Source organism: Scyliorhinus canicula, chromosome 18 (assembly GCF_902713615.1).
Source record: "Scyliorhinus canicula chromosome 18, sScyCan1.1, whole genome shotgun sequence".
Lineage (NCBI taxonomy): Eukaryota > Metazoa > Chordata > Chondrichthyes > Carcharhiniformes > Scyliorhinidae > Scyliorhinus > Scyliorhinus canicula.
The window spans coordinates 114,499,005-114,524,456 of NC_052163.1; the positions used below are offsets into that span (position 1 = coordinate 114,499,005).

The following is a 25,452-nucleotide window of genomic DNA, read 5'->3' on the forward strand; positions in this document are numbered from 1 at the left end:
CATCTAAATTTAGAGTATCCAATAATTTTTTTTCCAATTAAGGGGCAATTTAGCGTGGCCAATCCACCTACCCTGCACATCTTTGGGTTGTGTGGGCGAAACACACGCAGACACGGGGAGAATGTGCAAACTCCACGCCAGAGAGTGACCCAGGGCAGGGATTCAAACCCGGATCCTAAGCGCTGGAGTCCCTGTGCTAACCACTGGCCACCTGCCGAACTGAGGTCTGTGAACTTTACCCCAACGAATAAATCCGTGAACCATTCTATCCCTACTGCCACCCCCGGAAACCCGCATCCAGCACCGCAGCGCAAACCTACGATTATCACAAAGGTATGACTTCCAAATCAAAGTGATGCCTACACTGGTTAACAATGTCCTTAAACCCATTCCTCTACAAGAGGCCTCTGACAGTGCAGCGCTCCCTCAGTACTGACCCTCTGACAGTGCAGCACTCCCTCAGTACTGACCCTCTGACAGTGCGGCACTCCCTCAGTACTGACCCTCTGACAGTGCAGCACTCCCTCAGTACTGACCCTCTGACAGTGCAGCGCTCCCTCAGTACTGACCCTCTGACAGTGCGGCACTCCCTCAGTACTGACCCTCTGACAGTGCGGCACTCCCTCAGCACTGCCCCTCTGACAGTGCAGTACTCCCTCAGTACTGACCCTCTGACAGTGCAGCGCTCCCTCAGTACTGACCCTCTGACAGTGCAGCACTCCCTCAGTACTGCCCCTCTGACAGTGCAGCACTCCCTCAGTACTGCCCCTCTGACAGTGCGGCACTCCCTCAGCACTGCCCCTCTGACAGTGCAGCACTCCCTCAGTACTGACCCTCTGACAGTGCAGCGCTCCCTCAGTACTGACCCTCTGACAGTGCAGCGCTCTCTCAGTACTGACCTTCTGACAGTGCAGCACTCCCTCAGTACTGACCCTCCCACAGTGCAGCGCTCCCTCAGTACTGACCTTCTGAACGTGCCGGACTCCCTCAGTACTGACCCTCTGACAGTGCAGCGCTCCCTCAGTACTGACCCTCTGACAGTGCAGCGCTTCCTCAGTACTGACCCTCTGACAGTGCAGCGCTTCCTCAGTACTGACACTCTGACAGTGCAGCACTCCCTCAGTACTGACCCTCTGACAGTGCAGCACTCCCTCAGTACTGACCCTCTGACAGTGCAGGACTCCCTCAGTACTGACCCTCTGACAGTGCGGCACTCCCTCAGTACTGACCCTCTGACAGTGCGGCACTCCCTCAGTACTGACCCTCTGACAGTGCAGCACTCCCTCAGTACTGACCCTCTGACAGTGCAGCACTCCCTCAGTACTGACCCTCTGACAGTGCGGCACTCCCTCAGTACTGACCCTCTGACAGTGCAGCACTCCCTCAGTACTGGCCCTCTAACAGTGCAGGACTCCCTCAGTACTGACCATCTGACAGTGCAGCACTGTACTCCGGCTTGCTGCTGCTATTGACCCAGTTACCTATCTCTGAGCCAGGAAGTCCAGAAAAGGCTGCCATCGTTTATAGAACCCTTGTATTGATCTTCTCAGGGCAAATTTGACCTTTTCCAATTTTATTTTCCAATCCCGCCATGTCACTAATCCAGGTCTCCACGTTTGGGGGCCTTGCATCCTTCCATTGTAACAGAATCCTTCGACGGGCTACTAGGGACGCAAAGGCCAGGACATCGGCCTCTTTCGCCTCCTGCACTCCCGGCTCTACCGCAACTCCAAAAATCGCGAGTCCCCACCCTGGTTTGACCCTGGATCCAACCACCCTCGACACCGTCCCTGCCACCCCCTTCCAAAATTCTTCCAGTGCTGGGCATGCCCAGAACATATGGGTGTGGTTCGCTGGACTCCCCGAACATCTGGTGCACCTGTCCTCACCCCCGAAGAACCTACTCATCCTAGTCCCGGACATGTGGGCCCGGTGCAGCACCTTAAATTGGATGAGACTAAGCCTCGCACATGAGGAGGAAGAGTTGACTCTCTCCAAGGCCTCCGCCCAAGTCCCGTCCTCTATCTGCTCCCCGAGTTCCTCCTCCCATTTAGCCTTCAGCTCCTCCACTGACGACTCCTCCACCTCCTGCATTACCTTATAGATGTCAGACACCTTCCCCTCTCCTACCCACACCCCCGAAAGCACTCTGTCCATCGTCCCCTGCGAGGGCAGCAAAGGGAATCCCTCTACCTGTCGCCTAGCAAACGCCTTTACCTGCAGGTATCTGAACATGTTCCCCTGGGGAAGGCCAAATTTATCTTCCAGTTCCCCCAGGCCCGCAAACCTCCCGCCAATAAACAGGTCCCTCAATTTGCTGATGCCCGCCCTTTGCCACCCCCTAAATCCCCCATCCGTGTTCCCCGGGATGAACCGATGGTTGCCACCCAGTGGAGCCTCCATCGAGCCCCCTGTTTCCCCCCGATGCCGTCTCCACTGTCCCCAGATTCTTAGGGTCGCCGCCACCACCAGGCTCGTGGTAAACCTCTTAGGGGAGAGCGGCAACGGTGCCGTTACCATGTCACCCAGGCTCGTACCTCTAAATGACGCCATCTCCATTCTTTTCCACGCCGCCCCTCCCCCCTCCATCACCCATTTACGCACCATTGACACATTGGCTGCCCAATAGTACCCCAGAAGGTTGGGCAGCGCCAGCCCGCCTCTATCCCTTCCTCGCTCCAGGAACACCCTCCTCACTCTCGGAGTCCCATGTGCCCACACAAAGCTCAGAATACTGCCGGTCACTCTCCTAAAGAAGGCCCTGGGGATAAATATGGGCAGGCACTGAAAAAGGAACAAGAACCTCGGAAGCACTGTCATTTTGACGGACTGCACCCTCCCCGCCAACGACAATGGCACCATGTCCCACCTCCTGAACTCCTCCTCCATCTGATCTACCAGTCTGGTAAAGTTATGCTTGTGGAGAGTCCCCCAGTCCCTGGCCGCTTGCACCCCCAGGTACCTAAAGCTCTCCCCTGCCCGCCTAAGCGGGAGCCTACCAATTCCTTCCTCCTGGTCTCCAGGGTGCACCACAAACACCTCGCTCTTGCCTAAGTTTAATTTATAACCTGAAAAGGTCCCAAACTCGGCTAGTAACTCCATCACTCCCGGCATCCCCCCCACCGGGTCCGCCACATACAGTAACAGGTCGTCGGCATACAACGACACCCTATGTTCCTCTCTACCTCGCACCAAGCCTCTCCACCTCTCTGAATCTCTCAATGCCATCGCCAGCGGCTCGATTGCCAGTGCAAACAACAAGGGGGACAGGGGGCAACCCTGCCTGGTCCCTCAGTAAAGCCGGAAGTACTCCGACCTCCTCCTATTCGTGGCCACGCACGCCATCGGGGCCTCATATAGCAGCCTTACCCATCTAATGAACCCTTCACCAAATCCAAACCTCCCCAACACCTCCCATAGGTACCCCCACTCCACTCTATCGAAGGCCTTCTCCGCATCCAGCGCCACCACTATCTCTGCCTCCCCCTCAATCGCCGGCATCATAATGACATTCAGCAATCTCCGCACATTCGTGTTCAGCTGCCTTCCCTTCACAAAACCTGTCTGGTCCTCGTGCACAACCCCTGGCACACAGTCCTCTATCCTGGTGGCCAGGATTTTTGCCAGCACCTTAGCATCCACGTTGAGGAGAGATATGGGCCTGTATGAACCACACTGCTGGGGGTCCTTGTCCTTCTTTAAAATTAACGAGATCAGCGCCCGTGACATCGTTGGAGGCAAAGTCCCCCCTTCCCACGCTTCATTGAGTGTTCGCACCAGCAAGGGGCCCACTAGATCCACAAACTTTTTATAAAATTCCACCGAGAACCCATCCGGCCCCGGTGCCTTCCCTGACTGCATCTGCCCGATCCCCTTAACCAGCTCCTCCAGCTCAATCGGCGCACCCAACCCCTCCACCTTCTCCTCCTGCACCTTCGGGAAAGAAAACCCGTCAAGGAACCTTTCCATTCCCCTCCTCTCCCCCGTTGGCTCCGACCGGTACAGTTCCCCGTAAAAGTCCTTGAAGCCTCATTCACCTCTACCCCCTTCCGCACCACATTCCCACTCTTGTCTCTCACTCCAGCAATTTCCTTAGCCGCATCCCGCTTGCGGAGCTGATGAGCCAGCATCCTACTCGCCTTTTCACCATGTTCGTACACTGCCCCTTGTGCCTTCCTCCACTGTGCCTCCACCTTTCTAGTGGTCAGCAAATCGAATTTAGCCTGCAGGCTGCGCCTCTCCCCCAACAGCCCCTCCTCCGGTGCCTCTGCATACCTCCTGTCCACCTCCAGCATCTTTCCCACCAGTCTATCCCTCTCACTCCTCTCGCTCCTCTCCCTGTGTGCCCGGATGGATATCAGTTCCCCACGAATTACTGCCTTCAGGGCTTCCCAGACCACCCCCACCTGAACCTCCCCCGTATCATTCACCTCAAGGTACCCCTCAATACTTGCCCGGACCCTCCTACACACCTCCTCCTCCGCCAACAACCCCACATCCAACCGCCACAACGGACGTTGGTCTCGCACCTCCCCCATCTCCAACTCTATCCAATGCGGAGTGTGGTCGGAGATTGCAATGGCCGAATACTCGGCCTCCTCCACTCTCGGAATCAGTCCCCTACTCACCACGAAGAAATCTATCCGAGAGTAGACCCTATGTACGTGGGAGAAGAAAGAGTACTCACGTGCCCTCGGCCTCACAAACCTCCATGGATCCACTCCACCCATCTGATCCATAAACCCTCTCAGTACCTTGGCCGCCGCCGGCCTCCTACCCGTCCTAGAGCTGGACCGATCCAGTGAAGGATCCAACACCGTATTAAAGTCCCCCCCCATGATCAGACCTCCTGCCTCCAGATCCGGGATCCGTCCCAACATACGCCTTATAAAGCCCGCATCGTCCCAATTTGGGGCATACACACTAGCCAGTACCACCTTCTCTCCTTGTAGCCTGCCCCTAACCATCACATACCTACCCCCCTTATCTGCCACCACCTCCGATGCCTCAAACAACACATTTTTCCCCACCAGAATCGCCACTCCCCGGTTCCTCACATCCAACCCCGAGTGGAAAACCTGCCCCACCCATCCCTTCCTCAGGCGGACCTGGTCCGCCACCCTCAGGTGGGTCTCCTGAAGCATTGCCACATCCGCCTTTAGCCCCTTCAGGTGAGCCAGTACCCTCGACCGCTTCACCGGCCCATTCAACCCTCTCACATTCCAGGTGACCAACCGGATCAGAGGGCGTCCCGCCCCCCTCCCCCGTCGGCTAGCCATAGCCCATCGACTGCCCGCCCCAGGCCAGCACCCCCCTGCTCGACCCCGTCCCCATAGCGACAACCCCTCACCTCTGTCCCCCCAGCCCCCACCAGCTCCTTCTTGACCCTACCAGCAGCAACCCGGTATTCCCCTTCCCCCCCCTCCCTTCCCCCCCAGGCTAGGAACCCTCCCAGCCGCGAACCGTCCTCCATTGTACTTCCGTGGGTCAGCTAACTTCTGCTGACCCCGGAAACTCCCGCCAATAGCCCGACCCCTCCCGAAGTGGGATCATCCCCCAATCTATCCCTCCTCCAGGCACCGCTCCAGCGCGGGGAAGAACCAGTTAAGGCCCCCCCCACCCGTCATCGTCTCCACCCCCCAGCCCGGGAAACCAGAGGAAATCCCGCGCTTTTGCACTGCCCCACCACACCCTTCTGACGCAGCTCCCAAATATCAGCCCCACTCCATACCCCCACTCCGGCATAGAATACAACATACCCCCCGACCCTCCCCTCAAGATACACAGCCCAAACAATGTCCCACAGCACAAAAACAAAACATAGCAGAACAACCCCTCCGTAAATAACCATATCAAAATTGCAAAAGTACTAAAACAAGAAGAAAACAACAGAAGAAAAAGAGAACACAGCAACAGCAGAATCCAGCACTAATATCTTACAGCCGACCTCGCAACCCCCAACCCCTAGTTCAAGTCAAGTTTCTCCGTCCGCACGAAGGCCCATGCCTCCTCCGGGGAATCGAAATAATGGTGCCGGTCCAAATAAGATACCCACAGGCGCGCGGGCTGCAACATTCCGAACTTTATCTTTTTTCTATAAAGCACCTCGTTCGTCCGATTAAATCCGGACCGCCGCTTAGCCACCTCCGCACTCCAGTCCTGGTAGATCCGCACTACCCCATTCTCCCAGTTGCTGCTCTTCACCTTCTTGGCCCAGCGCAGCACGCACTCCCGATCACTGAACCGGTGGAACCTCACCAGCACCGCACGCGGGGGTTCATCTTCCTTGGGCCTCCTGGCCAGCACCCTGTGCGCTCCCTCCAGCTCCAAGGGCAGATGGAGAGACCCGGCCCCCACTAGCGAATTCAGCATTACAGCCGCATAGGCTGTCAGGTCCGATCCCTCTAGCCCCTCTGCAAGGCCCAAGATCCGCAGGTTTTTCCGCCTCATGCGGTGATCCAGCTCCTCGAAGCGTTCCTGCCACTTCTTGTGGAGTGCTTCGTGCCCCTCCACCTTACTCACGAGGACCACGGCCTCCTCCTCTCGTTCAATGGCCTGCGTCTGCAACTTCTTGATGGCAGCACCCTGGGTGGACTGAATCTCTGACAGCCTTCTGTTTGTTTCCTGCAGAGAGCTCAGTACTTCATCCTTGAATTCTTTAAAGCAGCGCAGGAGATCAGTTTGTTGTTTCTGGGCCCAGAGTCTCCATTCCTCTGGAGCTCTGTCGGCGGCCATCTTGGATCCCTTCCCCCGTTTTTTCTGAGGAGCTGCTGCTGTTTTTTCCCCCTTTCCACTCCGAGTTCGAGGCATGGACTGCAGGGAAAGTCGTTCAGCACACCTTCCCCCACCGGGAGACGTCGAAAAATTTCCGTTTTGGGCTCTCAAAAGAGCCGAAAAATCTCTTTAAAACGGAGCTCCCAAATGTGTGGCTTACTGCTCCATCACAGCCACCGGAAGTCTCACTCCTACAATCTCAAATCGCAGTGTCGCTTTAAATTATTTATTGGAAACTCCGAGTTGGCCTGAGCCACTGGCAGCTATGGCATTGCCATTGTCGTCAAGGAGCTGGCAGGCCGGTGGAAGAATGTTTGGTTTGACACGGATAATGCCGAGATCGGATTTCGAGATGAGGTTCGCCAATGCGCCGGTGTCCAGTTTGAACCGGATGCGAGCTTTGTTGACTGTGAGGACAGCACACCACTGGTCTTCGGGATCCACGCCGAGGATCGGTAGGTGCTTCACTATCTTGGAGAAAGGCAGCGCATGCTCCTTAATGATGCCCACCCGGAATGGGAATGTGAAGCACTCAGCATCAGGATCTGTTGGGCTGTCGGGGTCGGTGTCTGTCACGGCCCTGCTGTATCAAACGGACGCTTCTACGCTGTGGCTGGGATCACTGGATGCTGGGCAGCAGAGCAGATCTGCAAAGGGCTGCGTATTGGCCAAGCTTGCCACACTGTAGACACCGTCGTGACTTTGCCGGACATTGTCGCTTTAAATGGGCGGAGCCACAATTCGGACACGTCATGACGGCAACGTCAGCGCGTTCCGTGCTCCAACGCGCATGCACAGTGCGGTCGAACGACGTACGCACCTGCTCAGGCTGGTCTTCTGCCTCGCCGCCCCCTCGGTCGTGGCGCGCATGCGCAGGGCCCGGGAAAAGCGCGCAAAATGGCCATTCTCGTTGATGTTTAGGCCCTGCATTTGTGCGATGGCCTGCACCCGTTCCGCCTCGTGGGAGGTTAGCTTTGCCGTTTCTGCCGCCCTGATGTGGGAGTACCGATTGTTAGTATGTTAGTGGAGAACGCACTTTTCGATGGCGATGGTGAGGGTCAGCTGCTTGACTTTCAGGAGCTGCTGGCGAAGGGAATCGGAGTGGACCCCGAAAACGATCTGATCCCGGATCATGGAATCAGTTGTCGAGTCAGAGTTACATGACTGTGCGAGGATGTGGAGATGGGACAAAAAGGATTGAAAAGGTTCATCCTTACCCTGAAGCCTCTGCTGGAAAACGTACCGTTCAAAGCTCTCATTCACCTCAATGTCGCAATGGCTGTCGAACATCAGCAGGTGTGTTTTAAATTTCGTCTTGTCTTCGCCTTCAGCGAATGTAAGGGAGTTGTAGATGTGGATGGCATGGTCCCCGGCTGTGGAGAAGAATAGTGCGATCTTCCTGGCGTCTGATGCGGCCTCGAGGTCGGTGGCTGCGAGATTGAGTTGGAACTTCTGTTTGAAGATCTTCCAATTTTCACCGAGGTTGCCGGCGATGCGGAGCTGCGGAGGAGGGTGGGCGTTTTCCATGTCACCGGATGGCTGTTTGCTGGTCAACGTTGATTCACTCAAGGTACATAGAACATAGAACATAGAACGATACAGCGCAGTACAGGCCCTTCGGCCCACGATGTTGCACCGACATGGGAAGTCAAAAACTAAAGGCCATCTAACCTACACTATGCCATTATCATCCGTATACTTATCCAATAAACTTTTAAATGCCCTCAATGTTGGCGAGTTCACTACTGTTGCAGGTAGGGCATTCCACGGCCTCACCACTCTTTGCGTAAAAAATCTACCTCTGACCTCTGTCCTATATCTATTACCCCTCAATTTAAGGCTATGTCCCCTCGTGCTAGCCACCTCCATCCGCGGGAGAAGGCTCTCACTGTACACCCTATCTAACCCTCTGATCATTTTGTATGCCTCTATTAAGTCACCTCTTAACCTTCTTCTCTCTAACGAAAACAACCTCAAGTCCATCAGCCTTTCCTCATAAGATTTTCCCTCCATACCAGGCAACATCCTGGTAAATCTCCTCTGCACCCGTTCCAAAGCTTCCACGTCCTTCCGATAATGAGGCGACCAGAACTGTACGCAATACTCCAAATGCGGCCGTACCAGAGTTTTGTACAGCTGCAACATGACCTCATGGCTCCGGAACTCAATCCCTCTACCAATAAAGGCCAACACATCAAAGGCCTTCTTCACAACCCTATCAACCTGGGTGGCAACTTTCAGGGATCTATGTAAGTCCGTCAATTTTCAGCATCACTGCCTGGTACCATGATGTGTTGGGCTGGCTGGGTCGATGTGGACTGCACTTGATGCATTGTAGCGAGAGACAGACTTCCAACACTTGATGAGATGCAACACGATTTTATTTAACATCTAAACTATTATACATGTTCAACTGTGGGTTGACACTATGCTGACTTGAATGGAGACCCAGTACTAGCCTGACCAGACTTACTAGCTACCACATGGTGTTTGCACTGGCTATGCTCACGAACTCCGACTGTCTCAGTGGCTGGGTCCCGAGAGAGCGGGAAAACTGGTGCCCTCTGGCTTTATAGTGTTCGTGTCCTGTCTGGTGATTGGCTGCTCAGTTCTGTGTGCTTACTGGTCATCCTGTGTGTCAATCACTGCCTGTCTGCACTCCATTATATACATAGATGTTTATTATGACACATCCGCCAGTGCAGCGCTCCCTCAGTACTGACCCTCCGACAGTGCAGCACTCCCTCAGTACTGACCCTCTGACAGTGCAGTACTCCCTCAATACTGACCCTCTGACAGTGCAGCACTCCCTCAGTATTGACCCTCCGACAGTGCAGCGCTCCCTCAGTACTGACCCTCTGACAGTGCAGCACTCCCTCAGTACTGACCCTCTGACAGTGCAGCGCTCCCTCAGTACTGACCCTCTGACAGTGCAGCGCTCCCTCAGCACTGTTGCTCTGACAGTGCTGCACTCATTCAGTACTGACCCTCTGACTGTCAGCCACTTACTACAACAAGCTGGTCAGTGACTCACCGATTCATTGAGCTTTTTCTGCACCTCCTGTAGCTGATAGGCCAGAGTTTTTGCATTTGCCTCCATATTCTCCAGACTTTCCTGAAGATGTACGTTCTGTTCCTGGATGTTTCGCTGTGGAGTAGAATGTATTAACTTAATACAAAATAATATCCAGACACTAATCAATATGATCAAGATTACAGGCCAGTCGAGTCCAAAATCAATATGTGAAGCACGTTGTCCTTCCTTTGCCCTGATGAAACGTTAATATTGTCTGGTGGTACAGTGCATCACTCCCTCAGTACTGACCCTCCGACAGTGCAGCAGTCCCTCCGTATTGACCCTCTTACATTGCAGCAGTCCCTCAGTACTGACCCTCTGACAGTGCGGCACTCCCTCAGTACTGACCCTCTGACAGTGCAGCAGTCCCTCAATACTGACCCTCTGACAGTGCAGCACTCCCTCAGTACTGACCCTCTGACAGTGCAGCACTCCCTCAGTACTGACCCTCTGACAGTGCAGCACTCCCTCAGTACTGATCCTCTGACAGTGCAGCACTCCCTCAGTACTGACCCTCTGACAGTGCGGCGCTCCCTCAGTACTGACTCTCTGACAGTGCAGCACACCCTCAGTACTGACCCTCTGACAGTGCAGCACTCCCTCAGTACTGACTGCCGACAGTGCAGCACTTCCTCAGTACTGACCCTCTGACAGTGCAGCATTCCCTCAGTACTGACCCTCTGACAGTGCAGCACTCCCTCAGTACTGACCCTCTGACAGTGCAGCACTCCCTCAGTACTGACCCTCTGACAGTGCAGCACTCCCTCAGTACTGACCCTCTGACAGTGCGGCACTCCCTCAGTACTGACCCTCTGACAGTGCAGCGCTCCCTCAGCACTGTTTCTCTGACAGTGCAGCACTCCCTCAGTACTGACCCTCTGACTGTCAGCCACTTACTACAACAAGCTGGTCAGTGACTCACCGATTCATTGAGCTTTTTCTGCACCTCCTGTAGCTGATAGGCCAAAGTTTTTGCATTTGCCTCCATATTCTCCAGACTTTCCTGAAGATGTACGTTCTGTTCCTGGATGTTTCGCTGTGGAGTAGAATGTATTAACTTAATACAAAATAATATCCAGACTCTAAACAATATGATCAAGATTACAGGCCAGTCGAGTCCAAAATCGATATGTGAAGCACGTTGTCCTTCCTTTGCCCTGATGAAACGTTAATATTGTCTGGTGGTACAGTGCAGCACTCCCTCAGTATCGACCCTCTTACATTGCAACAGTCCCTCAATACTGACCCTCTGACAGTGCAGCAGTCCCTCAGTACTGACCCTCTGACAGTGCAGCACTCCCTCAGTACTGACCCTCTGACAGTGCAGCACTCCCTCAGTACTGACCCTCTGACAGTGCAGCACTCCCTCAGTACTGACCCTCTGACAGTGCAGCACTCCCTCAGTACTGACCTTCTGACAGTGCAGCACTCCCTCAGTACTGACCCTCTGACAGTGCAGCACTCCCTCAGTACTGACCCTCTGACAGTGCAGCACTCCCTCAGTACTGACCCTCTGACAGTGCAGCACTCCCTCAGTATTGACCCTCTGACAGTGCTGCACACCCTCAGTATTGACCCTCTGACAGTGCAGCACTCCCTCGGTACTGGCCCTCTGACAGTGCAGCACTCCCTCAGCACTGACACTCCGCCAGTGCAGCACTCTCTCAATATTGACCCTCTGACAGTGCAGCACTCCCTCAGCACTGACCCTCTGACAGTGCAGCACTCCCTCAGTACTGACCCTCTGACAGTGCAGCGCTCCCTCAGTACTGACCCTCTGAATGTGCAGGACTCCCTCAGTACTGACCCTCTGACAGTGCAGCACTCCCTCTGTACTGACCCTCTGACAGAGCAGCACTCCCTCAGTACTGACCCTCTGACAGTGCGGTATTCCCTCAGTACTGACTGTCTGACAGTGCAGCACTCCCTCAGTACTGACCCTCTGACAGTGCAACGCTCCCTCAGTACTGACCCTCTCACAGTGCGGTACTCCCTCAGTACTGACTGTCTGACTGTGCAGCACGCCCTCAGTACCGACCCTCTGACTGTCTCCCTCTTCTGACAACAACCTGGTCGGTCACTCACCGATTCATTGAGTTTTTTCTGGACTTCCTGTAGTTGATTGTCCTGAGATTTTGCATTTGCCTCCATAGTCTTCAGAACTTCCTGAAGATGCACATTCTTTTCCTGGAGATGATTGTTGCCCTGCTGCGGAATGGAAGTTATTGATATAATACCAAGTAATATCGTGGCCATGTAGAGTAAAACAAAGATTATGACAGCATTTCTTTTTGTAAAGGCTAATAAAGATCTGAACATTCTGGTGTCCTGTGTGTTTTGGTTCAACAAGCATCAGGAAATGATCACAGGCAAGTCGAATCCAAGATCGCTTTGTGAAGCAAGTTGCCCTTCCTTTGCCCTGATGAAACATTAAAACTGTCTAGTTTCTGTTTCACAACGTCAACGCCATTTCCCTGGAAACAACAATGTGTTCAGAATTACACAATGACCCAACAAGGATCATTCACAGAGGATTAGACACAGGAAATGCAGAAAATGCTCAGCAGGTCCGTTCTGTGGACAGTAAGAAGTCTTACAGGTTAAAGTCCAACAGGTTTGTTTGGAATCACTAGCTTTCGGAGCGCAGCTCCTTCCTCAGGTGACTGAAGAGGTAGGTTCCAAAAACATATATACAGACTCATGTGTGCGGAACTTGATTATAAGTTTCTGCTCGGCAATTCTGCGTTGTCGTGCGTCCTGAAGGCCGCCTTGGAGAACGCTTACCCGGAGATCAGAGGCTGAATGCCCTTGACTGCTGAAGTGTTCCCCGACTGGAAGGGAACATTCCTGCATGGCGATTGTCGCGCGATGTCCGTTCATCCGTGGAGACAGAGAGACAGAGACAGACAGACAGAGCGAGAGAGACGGACAGAGAGAGAGAGAGAGAGAGATGGACAGAGAGAGAGAGAGAGAGGGAGAGAGAGACAGAGAGCGAGAGACAGAGGGAGAGAGAGAGTTAGCATTTCAGAACATCCAGTTGGAGATGTTTGATAAAAAACAGTGCATGCAGATAGTTTCAGGAGCTGATGACTGGTACGAGCCGTTATCCCTCGAGTTTAAGTGGAGATCAGAATGAAGTATTTTTATTTGAAAAACATTTTATTGAAGGCATTTTAAAATATTTACAAACAGCAAAACCAAAAGGACAATGTAAATACAGGCCCCAACTCCATCCAACACAGGCATCAAAACCCCTCCCTCCCCTCAGAAACTAACCAATCACAGGCCTCCTAACCGGCATCCGTCTACTTTTTCCAACCTCTCGTTCCCCCACCAACCAGAGACCACAACCCAAACAAAACCCCAAACCACCGCTCTCCACTCCCCCCACCATTCCCCTCTGACAACGTCATCCTCCTTAAACAAGTCAATAAATGGCTTCCACCTTGAAGTGAATCCCTCCCCCGCCCCACAGATGGTGAACTCGATCTTTTCCAGCTGCAGAATTTCTGCCAAGTCCCTCAGCCACAACCCGGCCTTCAGCGGCTCCGAGCTCCACCAACGCAACAAAATCCATCTGCGGGCTATCAGGGAGGCAAAGGCCAGAAGAGCGGCCTCTCTCCCCGCCTGCACTCCCGGATTCTCCGACACTCCAAATATCGCCACCTCCGGACTCGGAGCTACCTCCACCCTCAAAATCTTTGCCATATCCTCCGAAAAACCCTTCCAGAATCCCCTCAACTTCGGGCAAGCCCAGAACCAATGGACATGCTTCGCCGCCCCCCCCCTCCCCCCCACTACTCTGCCCACACCTATCCCCCACTCCCGAGAAGAACCAACCCATCCTCGACACCGTCATGTGGGCCCTGTGCACTGCCTTAAACTGAATATAACTTAGCCTCGCACACGGCGAGGACGCACTCACCCTCCGTAAAGCTGCCCTCCACACTCCATCCCCCAACCCTCCTCCCAGCTCCTCCTCCCACCTACCCCTAATCCTCCACCATGGGGACGCTCTGCCTGTCCATCAACTCCCCATACATGGCCGTCTCTGCCGACCCCAATTTCATCCTCGGAATGAAGCCTTTCCTGCTGCACTGCGGATGGCAGCCTCAGAAACGACGGCACCTCCTTCCTAACAAATTTCCTAACCTGCAGATACCTACATCCATTCCCCTTTGGTAACTGATACATCCCCTCTCCCTCCATCAAGTCTGTGAACTTTCCCCCAACGAATAAATCCCTGAAACATTCTATCCCTACCTGCCGCCACCCCTGGAAACCCGCGTCCAGCCCCGCAGGTGCAAACCTACGGTTATCACAGATCGACACCCACAAAGACATGCCTTCTAAACCAAAGTGATGCCTACACTGGTTACAGACCCTCAGCGTTGATACTACTACCGGGCTCGGGGAGGACCTGACCAATGGGAGCGGAAGGTGTGCCAACAGTGCCCTCAATCTGGACCCTTTTACTAGGCCCAATCCATCCACCCCCCAAACTGACCATTCCTCCGTCACCATCTCCTAACCATGGCAATGTTTGCCGCCGAATAGTAATTCAGCAAATTTGGCAACACCAACCCCCACCTCCCCGTCGCCCCCTCTCCAGGAACACCATCCTAACCCACGGGACCTGCCCCCCGCAGGCAAACCTCAAAATCAAACCGTTCACCTTCCTAGAAAAGCATTAGGGGCAAAAATCAGGATGTTCTGGAACACAAACAAAACTTTGGCAACACCGTCACCTTCACTGTCTGTACCGGACCCGCCAACGACAATGCCAACACATCCCACCTCTTAAAGTCCTCCTTCATTCCATCCACCAGTCACGCCGAATTCAACTTGTGCAGCTGGGCCCAACTCCGCACCACCTGTATCCGAATGTAGCAAAAACCCGCCCCGATTACCCGGAATGGCAATTTCCCCCAGCCTCCTCTCCTGCACCCCCACGTTGATTGGAAACACCTCGCTTTAACTTATACCCCCCCTCCACCCCCCCAAGTGGTTAGCCCGGCTGCCTCACGGCACTGAGGACCCGGGTTCGATCCCGGCCCCTGGTCACTGTCCGTGTGGAGTTTGCCAAACTACCCCAGCATCCTCATTATCCTATCGAAGCACCAAACCAGGTCCGAAACAAAAGGAGGTCACGTACATACAACGAAACCCAGTGCTCGGCATCACCCAACCCACCCCGCCTGCTTGGTGCCCCTCCACCCTCTCAAATTCCTAAGCGCTCAATTGTTAAGGCAAAAAGCAGTGGGGAGAACGGGCACCCCTGCCTTGTCCTCCCCTGGTGCAACCCAAAATACCCCGAGCTGACGTTGTTTGTTTGCACACTCACCTTGGGCGCCTTATGCAACAGACGAACCCAATCCACAAACCCCCGTTCAGACCCAAACCTACCCAACACTCAAATAAATACTCCCATTTGACTCACGCCTTCTCCACCTCTATTGCCACAACCACTTCAATCTCCCACCCCTATGAGGGCATCATAATAACATTGAACAACCTCCGTACATTCGCCGACAACTGGCGCCCCCTCATGAACCCCGTCTGGCCCTCCACATCACCCCCGGCACACACTCCCCTGTCCGCCTCGCCAACACCTTTGCATCTTCAATGAACAGCAAGGTTGGACCATACCACCCACACTGCTCCGGGTCGTTATCAATCTTTAGGATAAATGAAATCGAGGCCTGAGACACCGTGGAGGGGGGGGACCTCTCCCCTAACCCTAAACATCTCCACCAGATGGGACTGCAGCTCCGTCTCTAACATTTTATGACACTTGACTGGGAACCGGTCTGGGCCAGGGGCCTTCCCCGCCTGTATCGACCCCACACAATCCATCATCTCCCTCAGCCCGATCGGGGCCCCTCCACCTTCACCTCCTCAACCCTTGCGAACTCCAACACACCTGGAAACTGTCTCATCCCATCATACCCTGTCGGGGGTTCTGACATGTACCCACCTGTCATAATATACACCAGTATATCATGGTGCAGACACACACTGATGGACACACACAGGGACCAATCAACATGTACAAACACTGCAGCTAATCACCAGTTAGAATACACACGCTATAAAGGCAGAGGGCACCACGGTTCCCGCTCATTCTGGGTGCTGCCTCTCAGTGTAACAAGAACTCATCCAGCCCAGCCCAGACTCACATCACGTGTTGAGAGAAGCAACTGGTTTGGACAAGGCTTAGGTCTCTAGTTTAAGTTAGCATCATTTAGACCCACAGTCATCGTGTGTTAGTTAGTTAGAAATAGTTAATAAAATTGAGTTGAACCTTCATCAGTGTTGGAAGTGTCTGTTCATCTCTCAAGTCTACACCAGCCAACACTTCACCACCCTGATAAAAAACCTCAAAAACCCTATTTACCCCCTCTGGCTCCGACACCCCTCTCATCTCTCACCCTCCCAATTTCCCTCGCCTTCACCTGATTCCTCAACTGATGGTCTCGCATCCTACTGGCCTTCTCCCCGATCTCATATTTCCCCGCCCCCCCCAACCCTACCACCACCCCCCCTAGCTCTGCGCAGTTGGCCCACCACGCTCTATAAACCCAACAACTTCTTAGCCGTCGCCGAAATCTTCTGGGGCCTGGGGCACGACCGATCCAACCCTGGATCCAGAACCGTGTTAAAATCAGCCCCATAGTCAGCCTGTGCGTGCCAGGTCCAGAATCTTTGCTCAGACCCACCTCACAAAATTCACATCGTCCCAATTTGGGGCATGCGCATTCATTTGCACCGTGGGTGTCCCCTGCAACATCACAAACCTTCCCCCCCCCCCCCCCCGGATCAGTCACAACACTGCCCACCCTTTTGTTAATTAGCACCACCACCCCTTTGTCATCATGTCCAACCCTGAGTGCAACACCTGCCCACCCAGCCTTCCCTCAGCCTCGTCTGGTCCCCCAACTTCAGCTGTGCCCCCTGCAAAAACATAACGGATGGGATTCTCCCAACGGGAGACTAAGTGCCGACGCCGGAGTAAAAACCGGAATGTTTTACTCCGGCGTCGGCGCCCGTTCCCAGACCCCTATTCTCCCCCCTCCGTGGGGCTAGCAGGGGTGTCGCGCGATTTATGGGGCGGGGCCTCGGCGGGGCCCCGCCCATGCGCAGTTGGGCCGGCGCCAACTAGCACATGCGCGGTGGCCGTCCTCCCCCAGACCGACCCGCACAAACATGGCGGATGGATCCAGGTTCGCCGGTGGAAGAAAGGAGGCCCGCCGACAGAGAGGCCGGCCCGCCGATCGGTGGGTCCCGATCACGGGCCACTCCGGATGGCCTCCTATGGATTGGAACACCCCCCCCCCCCCCCACAGGCCCCTCCCGGCCCTTGAAGCCCCAGGTCCCGCCGGCCCGAGAGCAGGTTAGAACGGCGCCGGCGGGACTGTCAATTTCTTCGCCAGCCGTTCGGCCCATCCGGGCCGGAGAATCGCCGCTCGCCGTTTGTGGCGATTCTCCGAGTGGCCCGGCGCGATTCACGCGGCGCGACGGCGATTCTCCCCCCCCCCCCAGCAGGGGCGGGGGAGTGGGGGCGTGGAATCCCGCCCCACGTCTGCCTTTAAACTCCTTAATGAGTGAAAATGCGTGACCTTTTGACCGGGCCATATAAGTCCCGGATGGTCCACATAATCAAAACGGGTTGGGCGGCTCTCTGTTCAGTCCCTCACCGGTCAATCATAATCCCTCTTCAACCAGCTCCCAGGTCCACATCTCGCCCCCCCCTCGGGCCCCCTCCAAGATGTTTGTCGCCATCTCCTCCTTCCCAACTACACCAGACGAGATCCGCCGAGGTCAGCCTCCCTCCCTTCGGCCTCCTCCTTGGGCCTTGTGCGCCCAATCCACCTCGGGGTGGGGACGATCTAAGATCCCCTCCCCCACCAACATCTCGAACATGTTCCCCACGTATCTTGTGGCCTGCGTTCCCTTGATCCCTTCAGGCAGCTCCACAATCTGTAGGTTCTGCCTCCTTGATCAATTCTCGAGGTCCTCCACCTTCTCCCTCAACCTCATTAGGCTCTCTACCACAAACGCCATCGAGGCCAGCTGTCCCTCATCTTCGCCCACCGACTCCTCCACTTTCTGGAACGCCCCACCCCTTACTTCAGGTGAAAAAGGGCCATTGAATTCCACCTCGAGCGGGAGCCACCAATTGTGCGACCACTCACTCCGTGGCCGCCACTGGAAGTCCCAGTATGACGTCCTGCTTAAAATATGGCAAATGCTGAAAATCCTGAAGTGACAGAACCTGTGATTTCTCTGTATGTTCATGCGAAAGGAAATGCAGACTTGCATTTATATAGCGCCACCCACATCCACTGAACATCACAAAGCGCGTCCAGCCAGTTTGTCATTGGGGTGTGAAGGTGCAAATGAAGCAAAGACTTGGATTAATTTTTTTAAATAAATTTAGCGTACCCAATTATTAATTTTTTTCCAATTAAGGGGCAATTTAGCGTGGCCAATCCACCTAGCCTGCACATCTTTGGGTTGTGGGGGTGAAATCCATGCAGACACGGGGAGAATGTGCAAACTCAATACGGACAGTGACCCAGGGTCGGGATTCGAACCCGGGTCCTCAGCGCCGCAGTCCCAGTGCTAACCACTGCGCCACATGCCGCCCTAACGACTTAGATTCATGATGATGTGTTCAGCATATCACCAGAATATTCAAACCAGTGAGAGACATGTGGACAAGTTTGGCAGTCTCAAGTCTCCCCTATGAAGAAATAGAACAAGGGCTAAGGTAACTAAGTTAATGTTGTGGATATTAGAAGGTGCAAGGAGTGGCCGAGGATTAGGTGGGTGGGTTATTAGAGATGTGCAGAGCGAGGGGCAGAGGGGGATTGGACTGGGTGAGATATTAAAGGGTGCGGGAAATGAGCAGGAGAGTTTTAATCCGATCCCTTTCTGGTTTTTCCAGCTGGTGTTGCTAGGGAGACAGCATGTTCTGCCTCTTCTGCCAATGATGCAGAAAACAAAGCATAAACTGAAATCACGGAGACGGGGAAATGAAACTGAAACTGAACTGGGAGCTCAGGAAATGAAAGAGATTTCAGCTCCCTCTGTCGTTCATTGGAGGAGACAGTCTGATTCACCGAACACTTGAGAAACTTCTAGAACCTAAACCGCAAAAACACATTTTTATTTCTCTCTGTTGATGCCTGAGGCAGAGGGAGTGTGTTGTATTTAATTTTAGGATGAAAAACACAGATCGGATTCCACACATACACTCAGCTCTACCTCATCAAAACCTCTCTCTTAACCCCTCCACTCTCTCTAAATGAATCACTGCTGACCACTCAGTTATATCTCCCGGACCCCGATAATATATAATGCTCCTTTCTCCTCAGTTGTTGTTCCCTGTTCTTTAAACCTGCCATAATCACTCCTCTCCTTGAAAACAATCGCACTTTAACCAAAGTGCCCTCAGAAAAGACTTCCAGATCTGTTATGGCACCGTGGTTAGCACTACTGCCTCACAGCGGCAGGGACCCGGGTTCGGTTCCAGCCTCGGGTGACTGCGGAGTCTGCACGTTCTCCCCGTGTGTGCGTGGGTTTCCTCCGGGTGCTGCTCTTTCATCCCACAGTCCAAAGATGTGCAGGTTAGGTGGATTGGCCATGATACATTGCCCCTTAGTGTCCAAAGGTTAGGTGGGGCTATGGGAATAGGGCTGGGAAGTGGCCCTAGGTAGGGTGGTCCTTTGGAAGATCGGTGCAGGCGCGATGGGCCAAATGGCCTTCTTCTGCACTATAGGTATTCTATCATTCTCTGCCCTCCCTTTCCTCTCCAATGTCCACGGGCGTGTTCTCGCCTTCCATGGAAATCCATGGCGGGATTCTGTGAGCGAGTTCGTCCCGCCACGGCTGCCAATGAGAGCGGAGAATTTGGCGCACAGCCGAGACGCCATTCACTCCGTGGGATCAGAGAATCCCGCCGACGTGAACGGACAGAGAATTGCCGCACATATTTGCATCCCACCAATCTGGGGCTGGATTCTCCGACCCGGCGGGGGGTCGGAGAATCGCCGGGGGGGGGGGGGGGGGCGTGAATCCCACCCCTGCCGGCTGCCGATTTCTCCGGCTCCGGAGAATTGGTGGGGGCGGGAATCGCGCCGTGCCGGTCAGCGGCCACTCACAGCGCCCCCCCCTGGCAATTCTCCGGCCCGCGATGGGCCGAAGTCCCGCCCGTTCTATGCAGGTCCCGCCGGCGTAAATTGGACTAGGTCCCTTACCGGTGGGACCTGGCGACGCGGGAGGGCTCCGGGATCCTGGGGCAGGCGCGGGGCGATCTGGCTCCGGGGGGGAGGGGTTTCCCCTGTGGTGGCCCAGCCCACGATCGGGGCCCACCGATCCATGGGCGGGCTTGTGCCGTGGGGGGGCACTCTTTTCATACGCGCCGGCCATGTAAGTCTCCACGATGGCCGGTGCGAAGGTGAACCCCCCGACCCGCGCATGCGCGGGGGTGATGTCAGCAGCCGCTGACGCTCCCGCGCATGCACGGACCCGTGCCGGCCGGCGGAGTCCCTTCGGTCCCGGCTGGCATGGCGCCAAAGGCCTTCCATGCTGGTGGCGGGGCGCAAACTACTCCAACGCCGGCCTAGCCCCTGAAGGTGCGGAGGATTCTGCACATACTCTCTCTCTCACACTGGATGAGCGTAAAATTCCTCTAATTAATTACTGGGGAATCTGAAATTGTGTTGGTTTCTGCTCCAAATTCTGTTCCGAGCTTCTGACTCCATCCTGCTCCCTGGCTACAGTCTGAAACAAAGTCAATCTGTTCACAACCTGAATGTCACATTTAATCCCAGGATGAGTTTAACTCCCTTACACTCACACACTTACTCTCTCACACACACTCACTCTCTCTCACACCCACATACACACTCTCTCACACTCACCCTCTCACACACACAGACACACTCTCTCATACACACTCACTCTCTCTCACACCCACATACACACTCTCTCACACTCACCCTCTCACACACACATACACACTCTCTCACACACACTCACTCTCTCTCTCACACTCACACTTCCTCTCTCACACACACACACTCTCTCACACTCACTCTCTCTCACACTCACTTCCTCTCTCACACACTCACACTCACTCTCTCTCACACTCACACTTCCTCTCTCACACACACACACTCTCTCACACTCACTCTCTCTCACACACACGCTGAAACAGCTGCGCTGAAACATACCGCACCCCTCTGACAGTGCAGCACTCCCTCAGTACTGACCCTCTGACAGTGCAGCACTCCCTCAGTACTGACCCTCTGACAGTGCAGCACTGCCTCAGTACTGACCCTCTGACAGTGCAGCACTGCCTCAGTACTGACCCTCTGACAGTGCAGCACTCCCTCAGCACTGACCCTCTGACAATGCAGCACTCCCTCAGTACTGACTCTCTGACCGTGCAGCACTCCCTCAGCACTGACCCTCTGACAGTGCAGCACTCCCTCAGTACTGACCCTCTGACAGTGCAGCACTCCCTCAGTACTGACCCTCTGACAGTGCAGCACTCCCTCAGTACTGACCCTCTGACAGTGCAGCACTCCCTCAGTACTGACCCTCTGACTATGCAGCACTGCCTCAGTACTGACCCTCTGACAGTGCAGTACTGCCTCAGTACTGACCCTCTGACAGTGCAGCACTGCCTCAGTACTGACCCTCTGACAGTGCAGCGATCCCTCAGCACTAACCTTCTGACAGTGCAGCACTCAGTACTGACCCTCTAGCAGTGCGGCACTCCCTCAGTACTGACCTTCTGACAGTGCAGCACTCCCACAGTACTGACCCACTGACAGTGCAGCACTCCCTCAGCACTGACCCTCTGACAGTGCAGCACTCCCTCAGTCCTGACCCTCTGACAGTGCAGCACTGCCTCAGTACTGACCCTCTGACAGTGCAGCGATCCCTCAGCACTAACCTTCTGACAGTGCAGCACTCCCTCAGTACTGATCCTGTGACAGTGCAGCACTCCCTCAGTACTGACCCTGTGACAGTGCAGCACTCCCTCAGTACTGACCCTCTGACAGTGCAGCGCTCCCTCAGTACTGACTTTCTGACAGTGGATCACTCTCTCAGCACTGACCCTCTGAGAGTGCAGGGCTCCCTCAGTACTGACCCTCTGACAGTGCAGCAATCCCTCAGTACTGACCCTCTGACAGTGCAGCACTCCCTCTGTACTGACCCTCTGACAGTGCAGCACTCCCTCAGTACTGACCCTCTGACAGTGCAGCGCTCCCTCAGTACTGACCCTCTGACAGGGCAGCACTCCTTCAGTACTGACCTCTGACAGTGCAGCACTTCCTCAGTACTGACCCTCTGACAGTGCAGAACTCCCTCAGTACTGACCCTCTGACAGGGCAGCACTCCTTCAGTACTGACCTCTGACAGTGCAGCACTTCCTCAGTACTGACCCTCTGACAGTGCAGCACTCCCTCAGTACTGACCCTGTGACAGTGCAGCACTCCCTCAGTACTGACCCTCTGACAGTGCTGCACTCCCTCAGAACTGACCTTCTGACAGTGCGGCACTCCCTCAGTACTGACCCTCCGACAGTGCAGCACTCCCTCAGTACTGACCCTCTGACAGTACGGCACTCCCTCAGTACTGACCCTCTGACAGTGCAGCACTCCCTCAGTACTGACCCTCTGACAGTGCAGCACTCCCTCAGTACTGACCCTCTGACAGTACGGCACTCCCTCAGTACTGACCCTCTGACAGTGCAGCACTCCCTCAGTACTGACCCTCTGACAGTACGGCACTCCCTCAGTACTGACCCTCTGACAGTGCAGCACTCCCTCAGTACTGACCCTCTGACAGTGCAGCACTCCCTCAGTACTGACCCTCTGACAGTGCAGCACCCCCTCAGTACTGACCCTCTGACAGTGCAGCACCCCCTCAGTACTGACCCTCTGACAGTGCAGCACACCCTCAGTACTGACCCTCTGACAGTGCAGCACTCCCTCAGTACTGACCCTCTGACAAGGCAGCGCTCTTTCAGTTCTGACCCTCTGACAGTGCAGCACTCCCTCAGTACTGACCCTCTGACTTTGCAGCACTCCCTCAGTACTGATCCTCTGACAGTGCAGCACTCTCTCAGTACTGACCCTCTGACAGTGCAGCACCCTCAGTACTGATCCTCTGACAGTGCAGCACTCTCTCAGTGCTGATCCTGACTGTCCGCCACTTCCTCCAACAACCTGCATGTGACTCACCGACTGTGGTGGTATGATTAGCATAGCTGCCTGCCATTGGTGCAGAACACCGGCTTACCATTGGCCCTGGTCGGTCATGTGCCTCTCGACCGGTTGGTTGAGACCAGTCATGTGATGGCTCCCCGATTGGTCGAGAGGCTGAGTTAACCCCGCCTCCAGGACGGGGTATAAATACCCAGTACTCCCGGCGGTCGTCCTTCTACTGTAATCGACCGCAGGGCTTAATATCTAGTATATTAAAGCCACACTTTTGTTCAGCAACTTGTTTCGCGTTCAATTGATGGTACATCACCGACTCCTTGTGTTTTTCCTGGTCCTCCTGTAGCTGATTGGCCTGTGTTTTTGGAATCTCTTCCATTTTCTCTACAGGTTCCAGCGGGTGAATGTTCTGTTCCCAGAGAAGTCTGTTGTCTTGCTCTGAAATAGAAGATACCTATATGACAAAACATATAATTTTGGCTATGAGGAAGAAAAATGGGATCATTAAGGGTTTTTTTCTAATAAAGGCTAATACAGATCTGAACATTCTGCCGTTCTGTCTGTTCGGGTTTGGAGAGCAGCAGGGAAATGATCAGAGGCTAATCGAGCCCAAGACTGATGCTTGGGAGATATTCTACTCCCTTTTCTCTGGTGTAATATAATACGGTGCTGTTTCTGTTGGAACCAACAATTCTACAGACACGTGCTTGTAGGATTAGAATAGCGGTTTTAATATACTCACAACAGAGCCAGCCTATTAGCCATTGAACTTTCGGTGAACTGGCCGGCTGACCATGTGGCACTGATCTTTATACAGCAGCCTCCGGGGGAGGAGTCCTGGGCAGAGCCAAGGGAGAAGCCCCGTACAACTTGAGCATTCCCAGAGCTACTCCCCCTGGAGGACAGGTAGTGCAACTGCACTTACAATACAGACACATGTATATACAGATTATAATCCGGTGTGAATCACATTCACCACAGTTTCTGTTTCACAGCGTCAACACCAAGTCCCGGGAAACAACAAGGGCTGGGATTCTTCCCTACCCGGCGGGGCGAATTCACCGCACCTTTAGGGGCCAAGCCCTCACATTGAGGGGCTAGGCCCGAGCCGGAGTGGTTCCCGCTCCGCCGGCTGGTGTGGACAGCCTTTGGTGCCCCTGGTTGAAAGGGCTTCGCCGGCCGGCGTAAGTCCGCCCATGCGCTGGAGCTTCAGCGGCTGCTGACGTCATCCCGGCGCATGCGCAGGGGAGGGGGGTCTCTTCCGCGTCTGCCATGGTGGGGGCACCCCCCAGGGTCAGATCGTCCCCCCCCCCAGGATCCCGGCGCCCGCCAGCGCCGCCAATCCTGCCGGTACCATAGGTGGTTTAATCCACGCGGCGGGACTTTGGCCCTTCGCGGGCCAGAGAATCGCCGCGGGGAGCCCGCCGACCGGCACGGTGCGATTCCCGCCCCCACCCAATCTCGGGTGGCGGAGAATTCGGGACACGGCGGGGGCGGGATTGATGCCGGCCCCGGCCAATTCTCCGACCCGGTCTGGGGGATCGGAGAATCCCGCCCCCAAGATGTTCAGAATTGCACTGATTGACTCAGCAAGGGTCACTCACAGGGGATTATAAACAGGAAATGCAGAAAATACTCAGCAGGTCAGGCAGCTTCTGTGGAGAGAGATAGAATTAGAGAGAGACAGAGAGAGAGAATGAGGCATTTCAGACTGATGACCTTACTTCAGGACATGAAAGTGTAGATGTGTTGATCAGACAGTACAACTGAGTGGCTTGCCAGGCCATTTCAGAGGGCATTTAAGAGTGTGGTTTGGAGTCACGTGTAGGTCAGACCAGGTAACGATGGCAGATTTCCTTCCCTGAAGGGCATTAGTGAACCCGATGGGTTTTTACGACAATCGTTTCATGGTCATCATTTTTAATTCCAGATTTTTTAGTTTAAATTCCACCATCTGCTGTGGTGGGATTCGAACCCGGGTCCGCAGATCATTAGCCTGAGTCTTTGAGCGGATTGGTAGACCAGTGGCAATACTACTGTGTTATTTCCTCTCACTTATTAGGGGCTGGTTTAGCACAGTGGGCTAAGCATCTGGCTTGTAATGCAGAAAAAAGCCAGCAGCGCAGGTTCAATTGCCGTACCGGTCTCCCTGAACAGGCACCGGAATGTGGCAACTAGGGGCTTTTCGCAGTAACTTCATTGATGCCTACTTGTGACAATAAGCAATTATTATACTGGAACTGGTTTAGCACACTGGGCTAAATAGCTGTCTTTTAAAGCAGACCAAGGCAGGCCAGTAGTACAGTTCAATTCCTGTACCAGCCTCCCCGAACAGGCACCGGAATGTGGCGACTAGGGGCT

General features: G+C 54.5%; 1 protein-coding gene across 3 annotated transcripts in view; it reads right to left on the minus strand.

Moving 5' to 3' along the window:
* LOC119952826 (tropomyosin-1-like) overlaps window positions 1–12,212 on the minus strand; it is a 33,554-nt gene extending 21,342 nt beyond the window's left edge. For all 3 annotated transcript variants that reach the window (XM_038776335.1, XM_038776336.1, XM_038776334.1), the window contains exons 1-3: window positions 11,936–12,212; window positions 10,773–10,886; window positions 9,809–9,922 (exon numbers count right to left, since the gene is read on the minus strand). In XM_038776335.1, coding sequence (XP_038632263.1) covers window positions 9,809–9,922; window positions 10,773–10,886; window positions 11,936–12,169 — 462 coding nt within the window. In that variant the 5' untranslated portion in view covers window positions 12,170–12,212. The remainder of the gene's footprint in view (window positions 1–9,808; window positions 9,923–10,772; window positions 10,887–11,935) is intronic.
* Window positions 12,213–25,452: the final 13,240 nt, after the last annotated feature.